This window comes from Oncorhynchus keta, chromosome 28, assembly GCF_023373465.1.
Source record: "Oncorhynchus keta strain PuntledgeMale-10-30-2019 chromosome 28, Oket_V2, whole genome shotgun sequence".
Taxonomy (NCBI): domain Eukaryota; kingdom Metazoa; phylum Chordata; class Actinopteri; order Salmoniformes; family Salmonidae; genus Oncorhynchus; species Oncorhynchus keta.
The window spans coordinates 18,024,151-18,038,128 of NC_068448.1; the positions used below are offsets into that span (position 1 = coordinate 18,024,151).

The 13,978-nt window shown below is 41.8% G+C and overlaps 1 protein-coding gene across 1 annotated transcript in view; it reads right to left on the bottom strand.

Annotated features, from left to right (window-relative positions):
* Positions 1-2,996: 2,996 nt before the first annotated feature.
* The window catches only part of LOC118360754 (arf-GAP with coiled-coil, ANK repeat and PH domain-containing protein 3-like), a 100,424-nt gene continuing 89,442 nt past the window's right edge, over positions 2,997-13,978 (bottom strand). The window contains exons 11-23 of the mRNA XM_052485062.1: positions 10,013-10,128; positions 9,338-9,389; positions 8,801-8,901; positions 8,468-8,579; positions 8,032-8,240; positions 6,525-6,689; positions 6,137-6,354; positions 5,407-5,508; positions 5,173-5,265; positions 4,770-4,999; positions 4,442-4,551; positions 4,119-4,229; positions 2,997-3,925 (exon numbers count right to left, since the gene is read on the bottom strand). Of these exons, the coding sequence (XP_052341022.1) occupies positions 3,778-3,925; positions 4,119-4,229; positions 4,442-4,551; positions 4,770-4,999; positions 5,173-5,265; positions 5,407-5,508; positions 6,137-6,354; positions 6,525-6,689; positions 8,032-8,240; positions 8,468-8,579; positions 8,801-8,901; positions 9,338-9,389; positions 10,013-10,128 (1,767 nt within the window). The 3' untranslated portion in view covers positions 2,997-3,777. The remainder of the gene's footprint in view (positions 3,926-4,118; positions 4,230-4,441; positions 4,552-4,769; positions 5,000-5,172; positions 5,266-5,406; positions 5,509-6,136; positions 6,355-6,524; positions 6,690-8,031; positions 8,241-8,467; positions 8,580-8,800; positions 8,902-9,337; positions 9,390-10,012; positions 10,129-13,978) is intronic.

Below are 13,978 nucleotides of genomic sequence, written 5' to 3' on the forward strand. Positions count from 1 at the left end.
ATCAATGGGCAAATGAGCAGCACACCAACTACAAGGGCCAATTCACAGCCCTTTCAAATAAACGGTTGAGAATCGATTTATCAAACAAATTGAAAACATTTTATAAAGCGCTGAAACAAGTGTAAAACATTTTTTTTATGGGGCAAATTGGATTGACCATAGAAATAAATGTTGAATCCATACTGAGTTGAATGTTGGAGGACAGGTTTTCTCATCTCTGAAAATGTGTGGTATGTTGTTATATCTTCACCCGTAAGTGGTTGACTCATAAGTGCATTGCCAGTTCAGGTTAATGCAGTTAGTTGTAGTGACAGGGGGAGTGTTAAGTTGTAGTGACAGAGGGAGTGTTATAATAGTGCTATAGAAAGAACAGAAGAAATGAAGCAATAAGCAGCGGGAGAAGTTAGGTGTTGAATGAGACATCTTCCATTTATTTTCAGTATTTTCTCATTTTAGAAGACATTAGGAAAAGGAAATTAACATAAAGGTAGTGTAAGTTAATTAAAGATACAGAGTTCACAAACAATATACAAACAACATGTACAGAGGTAATTAGTAAAAAAAAAAATTTTTTTTAAAGACAATACAGGAAAGTTTAAATTGGCATGTTTCAAGCAAGCAGTTTTAAGTGGTAATAATTGTTTAGCCTATTTACAGCATAGCAGTCACCTAGTCAACCTATGGTCTAGTCAATCCACTCACTCCGATACTGTACTGTACAACATGTAAACCTTTAGTGGCTTGACGCAAATCATTGGCATTTTTTGGTCATAACATTGTTCCCTAGATCTTTCATTGAGTCTAATATAATCTACTACTACTCTTTTTGTCATGTACTGCACAGTAGAAGCCAAAACTAGAATGACATTGATAGTTTAACAGACATATTCAAAAGTTTTTTTTTTTTTACTGCTTATTTATTTTCTGCTCATAAATTACTTGAAGAACGTAATGTGGTCTTTGGCTTGAAGTAAACTCGAGCAACCCAAACGCAATGTAAAAACATCAGTTGTTACTAGCCTACAGCAAGAACAACTCATGTAATTTCCTGATCAAGATGATTGCAGCTCTGGAACATGATGTAAACATGTGGTTAGGTCAGTAAGCAACTGCACAGTATCAAGGTAAACATGGAGGACTGGTCATCCTCTGACTGTGTGTACACAGGCTGTGCTTACATAACGGGGTATTATGTTGGTATTCAGGGGAGCTAGAAAGTTTTACATAGACCAAGCTTTCTCTCCTGTTCTAAATGGCCTGTCAAAGTCAAACTATGCCTGTATGTTATGGGGTAGTCTATCCAATATATCTGGTTCAGTTTGACAATAGACTACAGATCTAACCTTTACAATGTCCTACTATGTACAGTTGTCATGATTTGGCAGCACATTACACAGTTATCATTACACAATATATAAAATATTAACATACACGGATGAATGAAGTAAACAAAACCAACAGGGCTTTGAAAGACCTGGGCAACAGCAACCCATGCACTATTCAAGCAAGAAACCCAGAACAAATCTAATATTGTATAGCCATGATACATCAAACATAAGTCAATGTTTGGCAAACATACAAATACTGTAATACATGTCAGTTTAAATATTATATTAAAAAGGTCCGTCTCATTGCAGTTTGTAAGGTTTCTATTATAAGATTGTGAGTTGTGGTTGTCTTTTCCAAAAAGAGACATGAAGAAATGACGGTAAAGGTTAAGTGACCTTGTGTGTGAAACCTCAGGAAAATAAAATCTAACAAAATATTTCCAGTTTAAAAAAATACCATCTGCATCATATTGTTCAACATAATTTAAATACAGATACTCTGCATTTCTTGTATTATCATTGCACTATTGCTCTAGGCAGTTCGTAAATTATGGTAAAAACCTACACTAGTAAATTAAAATGCCAAAAAATAAATTAAAATCATTATGGGTAGGAAAAGTGCATAACGTTGCTTTAAAATCCATGTAAAAGCTTTACTTTAATGTGTCTCCATCAAGACAAGTACACATTTATGACATATAATCCATATATCATCCATTCTCAATCACAGTTATTATTTAGCTTCATTGTTACCCCTTCAAATCACCCCTTTTCAAAACAACATGCGTGTACTAAAGAACCATCTCATGCCACAACACAGCTGGAGCAGAATTAATATGTTTGTAATAACTGACTAGATACAAAGACAACGACTTTCAGGCCTTAAAATGAATGTGTTTGAATGTCTGCTTTCATAGTCTACCCTTGACAAGACTGTGCTGATCTGGTATTCTTATATAAGCAGGTCGGTTGATGATAGTTACAGTGCATTCTGAAAATATTGAGACCCCTTGTATTTTTCCACATTTTGTTACATTAGAAGCCTTATTCTAAAATGGATTCAATAAATTATTTCCTTCATTAATCTACACACACTACCTCAATGACAAAGCTAAAATTGTTTTTTAGAAATGTTAGCAAATTTATTAAAAATAAAAAACAGATACCTTATTTACATCTGTTTTCAGACCCTTTGCTATGAGAATCGAAATTGTGCTCGGGTGCATCCTGTTTCCATTGACCATCGTTGAGATGTTTCTACAACTTCATTGGAGTCCACCTGTGGTAAACTCAATTGATTGGACATGGTTTGGAAAGGCGCACAATTGTTTATATAAATGTCCCACAATTGACATTGCATGTTGAGCAAAAATCAAGCCACGAGGCGGACGGAATTGTCTGTAGAGCTCTGAGGCAGGATTGTGTTGAGGCACATATCTGGGGAAGGGTAGAAAAACATTTATGCAGCTTTGAAGGCCTCCATCATTCTTTAATGGAAGAAGGTTGGAACCACCAACCTGGTCGCCCGGCCAAACTGAGCAATTGGGGGAGAAGGACCTTGGTCAAGGAGGTGATCAAAAACCTGATGGTCACTCTGACAGAGCACCAGAGTTCCTCTGTGGAGGAAAAACTCCCCAAATACAGGTGTACCAAGCTTGTAGCGTCATACCCAATAAGACTGTAGGCTGTAATCGCTGCCGAAGGTGCTTCAACAAAGTACTCAGTAAAAGTTCTGAATATTTATGTAAATGTGATATTTCCATTAATTTTTTATACGTTTGCAAAGAATTTTTTTAAAACTGCTTTTTCTTGGTCATTATGGGGTATTGTGTGTCGACTGATGAGGGGGAAAAAATACTTGAATACTTTCCGAATGCACTGTAATGTGCAACATATTGGCCGGATCTGGTCTTTGGTTAGGAGCGCACCACCCTACCTTGAAGACCACAAGCAAACACCTCTCCAAATAAATATAGAGCAGCTGAATTAACTTGGCTTGACATGGGTATAAGTAGGATACAGATGGTATAGTAAAGATGATTTAAATGAACTTATGAAGTCATATTAAAAACTTGGTCCCTAACCATTTGTGCCAAATGAACTAACTCTGAGCAAATTTTGCCATGAAGTCAACCGTACAGTTTGACATCATGACAGAGTTAATAATACTGACATCCTATACGTTGATGAGCCTGAGGGAATTGTAGTTGGTATATTCTGGTGCCGCCTCGTTTGAAAAACGTTAGTTAGCCAGAGTATTGGCTAGAACACAGACCGCAGCCTGTGGGGAATCTTGACAAAGAAAGGTGTGTTTTGGACAATGTTTATTCCTGTACAAGATTCCACACAGGGCTGCCACAGTCCTGGTATACTATTGGCTTCCCATCCAACCATCATCTGAAGGGAAAGCTTGATTCATTGGACCAGGACTAAGTATTGTGATTGACTTCTAGCAATCAGCTATGTGGAGACAGATAAACTCTTGTATGCATTTCTTATATTGCTGTTCTGTGGAGCTGCTGGTGGGGTATTGACCTGGCTGGCCGAACGGTCCCTCTGACTCCCGCATCTCCTCATTCATCTTGGCCAGTCGCAACCTTTGGGAAGAAAGGGAAGGGGGAAGGAGGGTTCGGACACAAACTGTTAGATGGATTCACTTAAACTTCCCAGAGGTGAGGAGCTACAGTAGATTACCATGCTAACCTCTGGTCATAATATGTATTTTAAAGTATCGTGTGTAGTTGAAGCTGAGTAAGTTGAGGGACAGGGTGTTGTGTCCCACAAACTCACAAGGTGACGATGTCTGCATTGGCTGCCTGCACAGCGATACTCAGAGGGTCATGTCCATCCTCATCCCCGTCGTTCTGCGTGGCTCCTCTCTTCAGGAACAAACACACCTGCCTGTAGAGGGCAGCATGGAGACAGATCAGACGTGAACATGCAGAAGCAAATCTGTACTCAGCATCTTTGTCTTGTTTGCTATCTAACCCGAGGAACAATGTAGAAAATAACTGAACAATAATCAGCTTTGCATGCTACACCATTGTCCATGGAAATGTTCACTTGTGGCTCAAAACAAGACAAAACAGGCGTTATGCCTTGGCATTACTCACCCTGTGTGTCCCAGATATGTGGCGTGGTGTAGTGGCCCCCTCCCTCTTGCGTCTCTTTGGTTGACGTCAGCTGCATTCTGGAGCAGGAACTCGCAGGCTATCAAGGAGCCCTGGAATGGAACACAAAGGTTCTGAGGCTCTCGCCATGTTGCCAAATAAAGCACAATACAATGTGAGAAAATATTGTGATCTTGCATAGACATACTGTATGGATAGATGTATACATTGATGTTTCAACATAATGCGTCCATGTAATTTATTGTGAATGACTAGAACTGCCTTTGCCAGTGTGCCAAGAACACACCTGCCTTTCATTACAATGACTCACCCCAAACACAGCCTGTATGAGTGGGCTCTTGCGATCATCCTCGTCGTTGACGGAGTTGACGTCAGCCCCGTGGGCCAGCGCCTCAGCCATGACGGGCAGGTTGCGTGCCTGGGAGGCCTTGTAGAGCAGCGCTCCAGGGTGGAGCTCACGCTCATCCTCTGGGTCCGACTGGGTCTCGGTCTCTGGCTCCATCTCAGCCTCTCCGCTAGAGTCCTCTGACACCTCACACTCTGCAGAGAGAGAAGCAGCAGAGTTACAACTAGGATTCAATACAACTTCATTTATGCCCACAAGGGCAAATAAGGATGAAAATGGCATTTTAATACTAAATATGATGGCTGAACCTATGTTGTACATTTCATTTTCCATCCTATCCTTTACAGGTATGTATTTCTCTTCTTACCCTCCTCTGTAACACTGTCCACCACTGAGCCGAACACCAGGATATCTGTGCTGCCGTCTGTACTGCCGCCCAGGCCACTGTCACTGCTCAAACCTGCAGGGCCAAAAGGAGCCAAGCCAGGGACACGTTAGTCACTGTTGCTTCTAGCTTTTTCACTTTGCACACCACAAAGGATTCAAGTATTTCTGTGGTTTAGAGTGTAGTGTCTATATATTAGATGGGTAAGTAACTTACTACGAGGTCCAGATCCTGTGTCGAAGTACGAGAAGAGATTGTCCAGTTCGTCTGGACAAAACAGTGACTCTCGTCGGAACTTTCTCTCTAGAGCTGAAGCAGCTGCAAAGCACAACGAGGGAATGTTTAAATGTACTGGGTTGTCATTGTCAACTTTTTGTTTAGCACAATTAGGAATATGGATACAAAGAGAAAATGAGGAAGGTATCCTTCCTCTCGTGCCAGGAGAGCTATTAGGGGTTAAGGGGTTAAACCAAGGCCTCATACCTTTTAAAGGGTTAATAAATTGTGTTATGATAAACTGTAAGGTCTCTTAGGAGACCTCTGTGTGTGTGTGTGTGTGTGTGTGTGTGTGTGTGTGTGTGTGTGTGTGTGTGTGTGTGAACACCTGTTTTTAGTGTTGTTTCAAAGTTTCCAAACTCACTTCTGAGCTTCTAATTGCTTACAAGATAGTTGCTGCTGTCAGGGGGAGGTTAGATTTATTCAAATGTTGTTGCCAGGGAAACGCAAGGAGGACTGGGGAGGCTATATGAGTTACATGTCTTAGACATTTTGCAGAACCTGGGGAGAGCTATCATATACTGTACTCTGTACCAACTTCTGCCTACAATTGTATTACTAAAGGAGAATTGTAATACTTAAACAAAGAGTCTGTGTTTCATATATATGTGTGTGTGTTTGATAATTATATAGACCTGATCATCTGTTGAAGAAAATGACCAACAGGTACCTGAGGAGAGGGTGGCAGGGGAGGCGCCTCCCGGCTCCTGGCGGTATTTCCGTCGGGTCTTAGGCACTGTGGTGGCGCTGTTGTGTCTCTGCCACTTCTTCACACTCCACCGGTGCTCCGTCTTCCGCCCGCCGTTCACAAGCACCTCGGTGGCCCCCAACTTCTTCAGGAACTTCTTCTCCACATACTTTGATCTGATCCACGCCTCCTTCTCCTGCCTATAAGGGATAATAGGAAATACACATTCAGTGTTACATACTGTACCAGTGAGGACATTCCCAGTCTAATGAAAATGACTAGATCCCAGTCTCCTTTAGTGAGTAATCGGGATATTCACAGGTGAAACCAGGTAGAGGCATTTAAATGCTGTGTGTGTGGCAGTCCTTACCTGGAACTTGAGGGCCCTGGTTTCTTCAGGCCCTGTGCCTCACATGCTCCCTCATAGATGTGGTTGATGACACTGTTTCCCAGCTCGCACATCAGCTTTAGTAACTCAGGTTCCCATGAGTCCAACATTAGAGAGCGCACCTTGGAGCAGTGAACCCCCAAACTCCTGTAACAGAGACACATGAGAAGTGACATTTGGAAAGTCTTCAAGCGTTGGCATTTGAATGTATTCAAGTTCCATGGCTGGAATTATTACTGGGTTGAACGCATTTTAAGTTAGTGTTGTTGACAACACTAGGACCATATTGTTTCCTTGTTTCCTTGCTTTGCTTGTAATAACATTAAGGCAGATGTAACAGGCAGAATTGCCTGTTCGTAACAGGCTCCCCTAATAAGCAACACTGGAAGCTCCATGACAGTTCTGTTTCAAGTTGTCTTATACTGTGACATGGGATGAATAGCTGCAAAATGGGTTTCAAATCACTCAGGCGTCATCCCCAGAGTAGCTGCCCTCAATGTCATGCAAATCACCACTCCACCAACAAAACCCTCTGGTATCCAGGCAACTGCAGTGCGGCATGCCAACAAAAAAAAGACTGCGAGACAGTCTGTGTATTCCTCCTCCTCCTAATGGGAAGCCTTATGTGATTTCATCTCACCACTAGAAGAAGACCGGCTATCTGACAGAATATTTAACAGATGGTCCAGAGGAGGTGGTGATTACATACTGATAGCATTGATCTTTGCTGCATCTCTGCAGTAAACAGTCAACACCACCAACTGCTGAAATGAGGAAAACTTTCCCATCTAGCCTAATGCTAGTGTGTTGCAGCTACAATGTATGCAGTGCTGGAGTGAACCCTAGAGCTATGGTATTAAGGACATTAGAAATAGGAATCTTTATCTTGCTTCGGCCTGATTGCTAATCGGGTGTGGTTCAACAATTACGTACTTTCACCATTAAAGGGATGCCATTCTAGTTTATAAACATAAGTGTCTCAGTTCTGCAGTGCTTATTGCCTAACTCCCATCCTGTTTACTCACGCAATGAGCTCTCCCAATCAAACACAGCCTGATCCAATAAGCGGTGTCAAGCAGCCTAGCCACACATTAATCCAAGCAGAGGTGTGGCTGAACGTGCCCTATGCTAGCAGATGACATGCTAAGGCTAAGACACCCTTTAGGCCATTGGCACTCTCATATTCTCAGAGCCAAGAGACTGGCACATGTTCTAGAACACAGAGTCACAAATGACCCCTCAGTCACCCTGTGGTAGTGCAACTATCTGCAATTACATCCTCCACTGGTTTACAACCACAAGTGCTTTAGGATAGTCCATGGTCCATAATACAGTAGCCTATGTCTAGCCAGTGAAGTATGCCTTTATGTACTCTCTTAAAGACGAGCTAAGCAAGAGACTTTGGGTATGGCTTATGAGACTAGGCTTTACAGATACAGACAGTATCTGGATGCCAGAGCAGGATGCCCTCCATAGAGGCAGACCTTACCTGTGGATGCCGGAGCACTCGATGCAGAGCAGGATGCCCAGGTTGATGGAGGCCCAGTGCGGGTCGGCCTGGCCACAGTCACAGCAATACTCATTGCCCGGGAGACACTGTATACGATGCAGGATGGTCTCCCCCCTGACACTGCGTTCCCGAGGCTCGCTGGCCGAGTCGATACTGCTGACGGAAGGTGAGGCTGTCCTATCCAGACACTATTGGTGGGAAGACAGACATGGTAAACTAAGAGAGGCAAGCATCATTCTCTGAGGCATGACAGTCTTGATTTATCTCACAGGTGATAACTGTATCCCTTCATGCAAACGTATAAGTTTATAAATGACATCTGTCATGATATAAAAGATGTCTAGATTAAAGAAAAGGTAAGAGAATATTAGCATTTGTTTGACAGTTAGGTCTGTAGCTAGATGGACCAACTGACCTCGATGTAGTGGTAGTCTGGGCTCTCCCTGTATGCTGAGGCAATGCTGGCCTGCACTGCTTGGATCCAGGCAAGCCGAAGCTTCTCTGACTCCGCCTGCAGCATACAGCTCCTGTAGAATGGAAAGACAGCCCCATATTACAGCACACAGTCTCTCAACAGTACAAAACTATAGCCCCTTGCCCTCTTAGAAGAAGGAGAACACTTTATTTGCCATATTATTGGCCATTTTCTTAAGATTTTACATCAATTTAACTGTAAGTAAAATTCCTTGGAACAAAAGTGAATTTATTTAGTTAATTCCATAATATAAGGGCACTAAGAAGAACATACTTGTTGGGGGAGACAACCTCAAAGCAGAACCGCCTCTCAATGTCCTCACAGGGCTTGACAGAGCACAGCCTGAGGTCCTCCACCACCACCGTCAAGGAATCCTATTGGTCAATAACAGTGAAAAGGGCCCGGTCAGTCAATCAGTTGAATTATTCATCATACCAACATTATGCCCACTGTGTCCTTGAGTGAGATGTGTTGTTTGGATTTCAAAGTCTCTCAGTTGACCACCTTTTCCTATTTAATCCAATGTGCTGAAGCTCATACGGGTACACTGACGCTCACATTCTATATCCCACTAAGGATTGATGTGAGGGTCTATATGAGAGCGTAGGAAGAGTATTTTGGGACAGGACTCTGAGGAGTAATAAGCTATCCTATAACAGTCCTCTGCCCTAATGCAGTCAGTGTTGACAGAGGGAGTGTTGTATTTCGCCAATATAGATCACAGTGACTTTCAGAGGAGCTCTATACCCCATGTAACCCCCCCCCAAGGGACCCAGACTAAGATGGTAGCTAGTGGATATGTGGACTTGCCTTCAGCTTCTTCTGATAGACCAGCTGACTGTTCTGGATGGAGAACCACCGCCTGAGAGAGAGAAATTAATAAAACATGCATGTTAAATGGATATCCTTCTTCCATTAGAAGGTGCTGACCTACCGAGTTGAAATAATGTCACTCTCTACTCTCTAGCCACCACAGTGGTCGGGATGAGTTAAAGCGCATGTGAATGAGCTCTTCCTTTCCCTTGAGCTGCACTATATAGCAGAGAGTAATTCACAACATGTGTGGTTTGGCTCACATCTAACCTCTTTAGAGGGCTGCACTGTCAGGAAACAAGACAAATGGAGTAATACATTGTAACGCCCTAGTAGAGAGCATCAGTGGGAGAACCGCCTAAGGGGAGAAATAATGTTCTAATGGATCGAGTGTTTCCACAGGCAGTAAACTATTCCCCACGACGTGAAGTCAATGCTAGCAAGTATGGCCAAGTATGGTTTCCTAGGGAACAGACTACTTACTGAAATAATCTGGGATAAGTATTTATTTAGTTCACTATCTATGGTATGTCTACAGAAAATCCACAAAACATTCCATTGTCAAGATAGAATTAAAATCAAAATGCTTTGTCCACAATACACTAATATAGTATGCTTCGAAGCTAGAGTGTAGCTGGCTTATGGAGAGTTACTGATCAGTTGTCTACTTACCTGTTCCACGTCTTAAAGGCATTGCTGGCTCTCTTAAACAGGTACCCCTCCATCACCACGCCATTGGGCGCGTCCACGTTGAACAACTCTGCCTTCGAGTCGTCATACGAGAAGTCCTGTCAGAGAAGAGAGAGTGAAGTTAACCCTGTTGTTCATGCTACCACTTACCATAGGAAGAAGAGACAGTCAGTGTGACTAATAATGTCCCCGTCAGTGAGGGGACATATAGGAGATTGGAGATTCTCTTTCTTGAACTACACTGGACAAAAATATAAATGCAACATGTGAAGTGTTGGTCTCATTTTTCATGAGCTGAAATTTAAAAAATCCCAAATTTGTGCACAAATTTGTTTATACATCCCTGTCAGTGAGCATTTCTCCTTTGCCAAGAACAATTCATCCACCTGACAGGTGTGGCATATCAAGAATCTGATTAAACAGCATGATCATTACACAGGTGCATCTTGTGCTGGGGACAATAAAAGGCACTCTAAAATGTGCAGTTTTGTCACACAACACAATGCCACAGATGTTTCAAGTTTTGAGGGAGTGCAATTGGCATGTTGACTGCAGGAATGTCCACTAGAGCTTTTGCCAGATTATTTTATGTAAATCTTTCAACCATAAACTGCATCCAAAGTCATTTTAGAGAATACGTCCAACCGCAGACCACGTGTATGGCATCGTGTGGACAAGCAGTTTGCTGATGTCAACATTGTGAATAGAGTGCCCCATGGTGGCGGTGGGGTTATGGTATGGGCAGGCATAAGCTACGGACAATGGACACAATTGCATTTTATCAATGCCAATTTTTATGGACAGAGGTACCGTGACGAGATCCTGAGGCCCATTGTCGTGCCATCTGCTGCCATCACCTTGTGTGTCAACATGATAATGCACGGCCCCATGTTACAAGGATCTGCACATCATTTCTGGAAGCTGAAAATGTTCCAGTTCTTCCACGGCCTCAACAGACAGACTCAACAGACATGTGACCAATTGAGCATGTTGGGGTGCTCTGGATCGATCTGTACGACAGTGTGTTCCAGTTCCTGCCAATATCAAGCAACTTCGCACAGCCATTGAAGAGGAGTGGGGACAACATTCCACAGGACACAATCAACATCCTGATCAACTCTATGGGAAGGAGATGTGTCACGCTGCACGAGGGAAATTGTGGTCACACCAGATACTGATCCACGCCCCTACGCCCCTTTTTAAGGTATCTCTGTGACAAGCAGATGCATATCTGTATTCCCTGTATTCATGTGAAATACATAGATTAGGACCTAATTAATTAATTTTAGTTCACTGATTTCCTTATATGAACTGTAACTCAGTAAAATCTTTTAAATGGTTGCATGTTGCGTTTATTCTTGTTCAGTATATATGACGATCTACCTAAATTACCTCGTACCTATGCACGTTGACTCGTTACAGGTGCTCTGTGTATATAGTCAGGTTATCGTTAATCATTGTGTATTTACAGTGCCTTGCGAAAGTATTCGGCCCCCTTGAACTTTGCGACCTTTTGCCACATTTCAATCCTCAAACATAAAGATATAAAACTGTATTTTTTTGTGAAGAATCAACAACAAGTGGGACACAATCATGAAGTGGAACGACATTTATTGGATATTTCAAACTTTTTTAACAAATCAAAAACTGAAAAATTGGGCGTGCAAAATTATTCAGCCCCTTTACTTTCAGTGCAGCAAACTCTCTCCAGAAGTTCAGTGAGGATCTCTGAATGATCCAATGTTGACCTAAATGACTAATGATGATAAATACAATCCACCTGTGTGTAATCAAGTCTCCGTATAAATGCACCTGCACTGTGATAGTCTCAGAGGTCCGTTAAAAGCGCAGAGAGCATCATGAAGAACAAGGAACACACCAGGCAGGTCCGAGATACTGTTGTGAAGAAGATTAAAGCCGGATTTGGATACAAAAAGATTTCCCAAGGTTTAAACATCCCAAGGAGCACTGTGCAAGCGATAATATTGAAATGGAAGGAGTATCAGACCACTGCAAATCTACCAAGACCTGGCAGTCCCTCTAAACTTTCAGCTCATACAAGAAGAAGACTGATCAGAGATGCAGCCAAGAGGCCCATGATCACTCTGGATGAACTGCAGAGATCTACAGCTGAGGTGGGACACTGTCCATAGGACAACAATCAGTCGTATATTGCACAAATCTGGCCTTTATGGAAGAGTGGCAAGAAGAAAGACGTTTCTTAAAGATATCCATAAAAAGTGTCGTTTAAATTTTGCCACAAGCCACCTGGGAGACACACCAAACATGTGGAAGAAGGTGCTCTGGTCAGATGAAACCAAAATTGAACTTTTTGGCAACAATGCAAAACGTTATGTTTGGTGTAAAAGCAACACAGCTCATCACCCTGAACACACCATCCCCACTGTCAAACATTGTGGTGGCAGCATCATGGTTTGGGCCTGCTTTTCTTCAGCAGGGACAGGGAAGATGGTTAAAATTGTTGGGAAGATGGATGGAGCCAAATACAGGACCATTCTGGAAGAAAACCTGATGGAGTCTGCAAAAGACCTGAGATTGGGACGGAGATTTGTCTTCCAACAAGACAATGATCCAAAACATAAAGCAAAATCTACAATGGAATGGTTAAAAAATAAACATATCCAGGTGTTAGAATGGCCAAGTCAAAGTCTAGACCTGAATCCAATCGAGAATCTGTGGAAAGAACTGAAAACTGCTGTTCACAAATGCTCTCCATCCAACCTCACTGAGCTCGAGCTGTTTTGCAAGGAGGAATGGGAAAAAATGTCAGTCTCTCGATGTGAAAAACTGATAGAGACATACCCCAAGCGACTTACAGCTGTAATCGCAGCAAAAGGTGGCGCTACAAAGTATTAACTTAAGGGGGCTGAATAATTTTGCACGCCCAATTTTTCAGTTTTTGATTTGTTAAAAAAGTTTGAAATATCCAATAAATGTCGTTCCACTTCATGATTGTGTCCCACTTGTTGATTCTTCACAAAAAAATACAGTTTTATATCTTTATGTTTGAAGCCTGAAATGTGGCAAAAGGTCGCAAAGTTCAAGGGGGCCGAATACTTTCGCAAGGCACTGTATTATTTACTCCTTGTGCAACTATTTTTCTATTATTTCTCTATTTTAAGCATTTAACTGTTAGTCTACACCTGTTGTTTACGAAGTATGTGACAAACACAATTTGATTTGATCACATAAAATCAGGATATACTGTAAGCCTTCCTTGCAAGATGCATAAATGGGCAGTCATGTAAACACAATCAAGTGTGTGCACATGTATGTGATGTGAAAAGCGCGCCTGCATCCTCACAGAGTGATTCGCTGTGCCCTTTAGGAACTCACATCTGCAAAGTCGACTGTGACACCAACGATTGCATAACCATCTTCTGATTCAAGAAAACGTTTATTACCCAATACACTTTTCACAGTGTCTTAATTTACACCAAACATTGCCCTCCTTGAACAAATAAAGACAGCTAAATCAGTGTCCTGGTGCTGTCAGTTTTCTAGTCTAACCTGAATCACTATACACTAATCAAACCTGGTTAAACTTGGTTCAATTTAGAGAGCAGCAGCTATGATGAGCATCATTCTGGAGATAATCATTCTAGAAATGTTATTGGATTTTATTAGGATCTCTTTTAGTCCTCATTTTAACTAATCTTCCAAGAGTCCTGAAACATGAAAATACAATTTATAATATGATCACATTTTCACATATAACACACTGTTACAAGCAGACATAATACACTGACATATTGACCAGAAAAATACTCTTAATGGTCTGAAAAGATAGATTGAATCCTTTATCTACCACAACCAGAATTATCTGGTTAGAACATTATTGATGTTTTATGTTGAAAACATCCTAAAGATTGATTCCATACATCGTTTGACTTGTTTCTACGACCTGTAAAGGAATTTTTCGAGTTT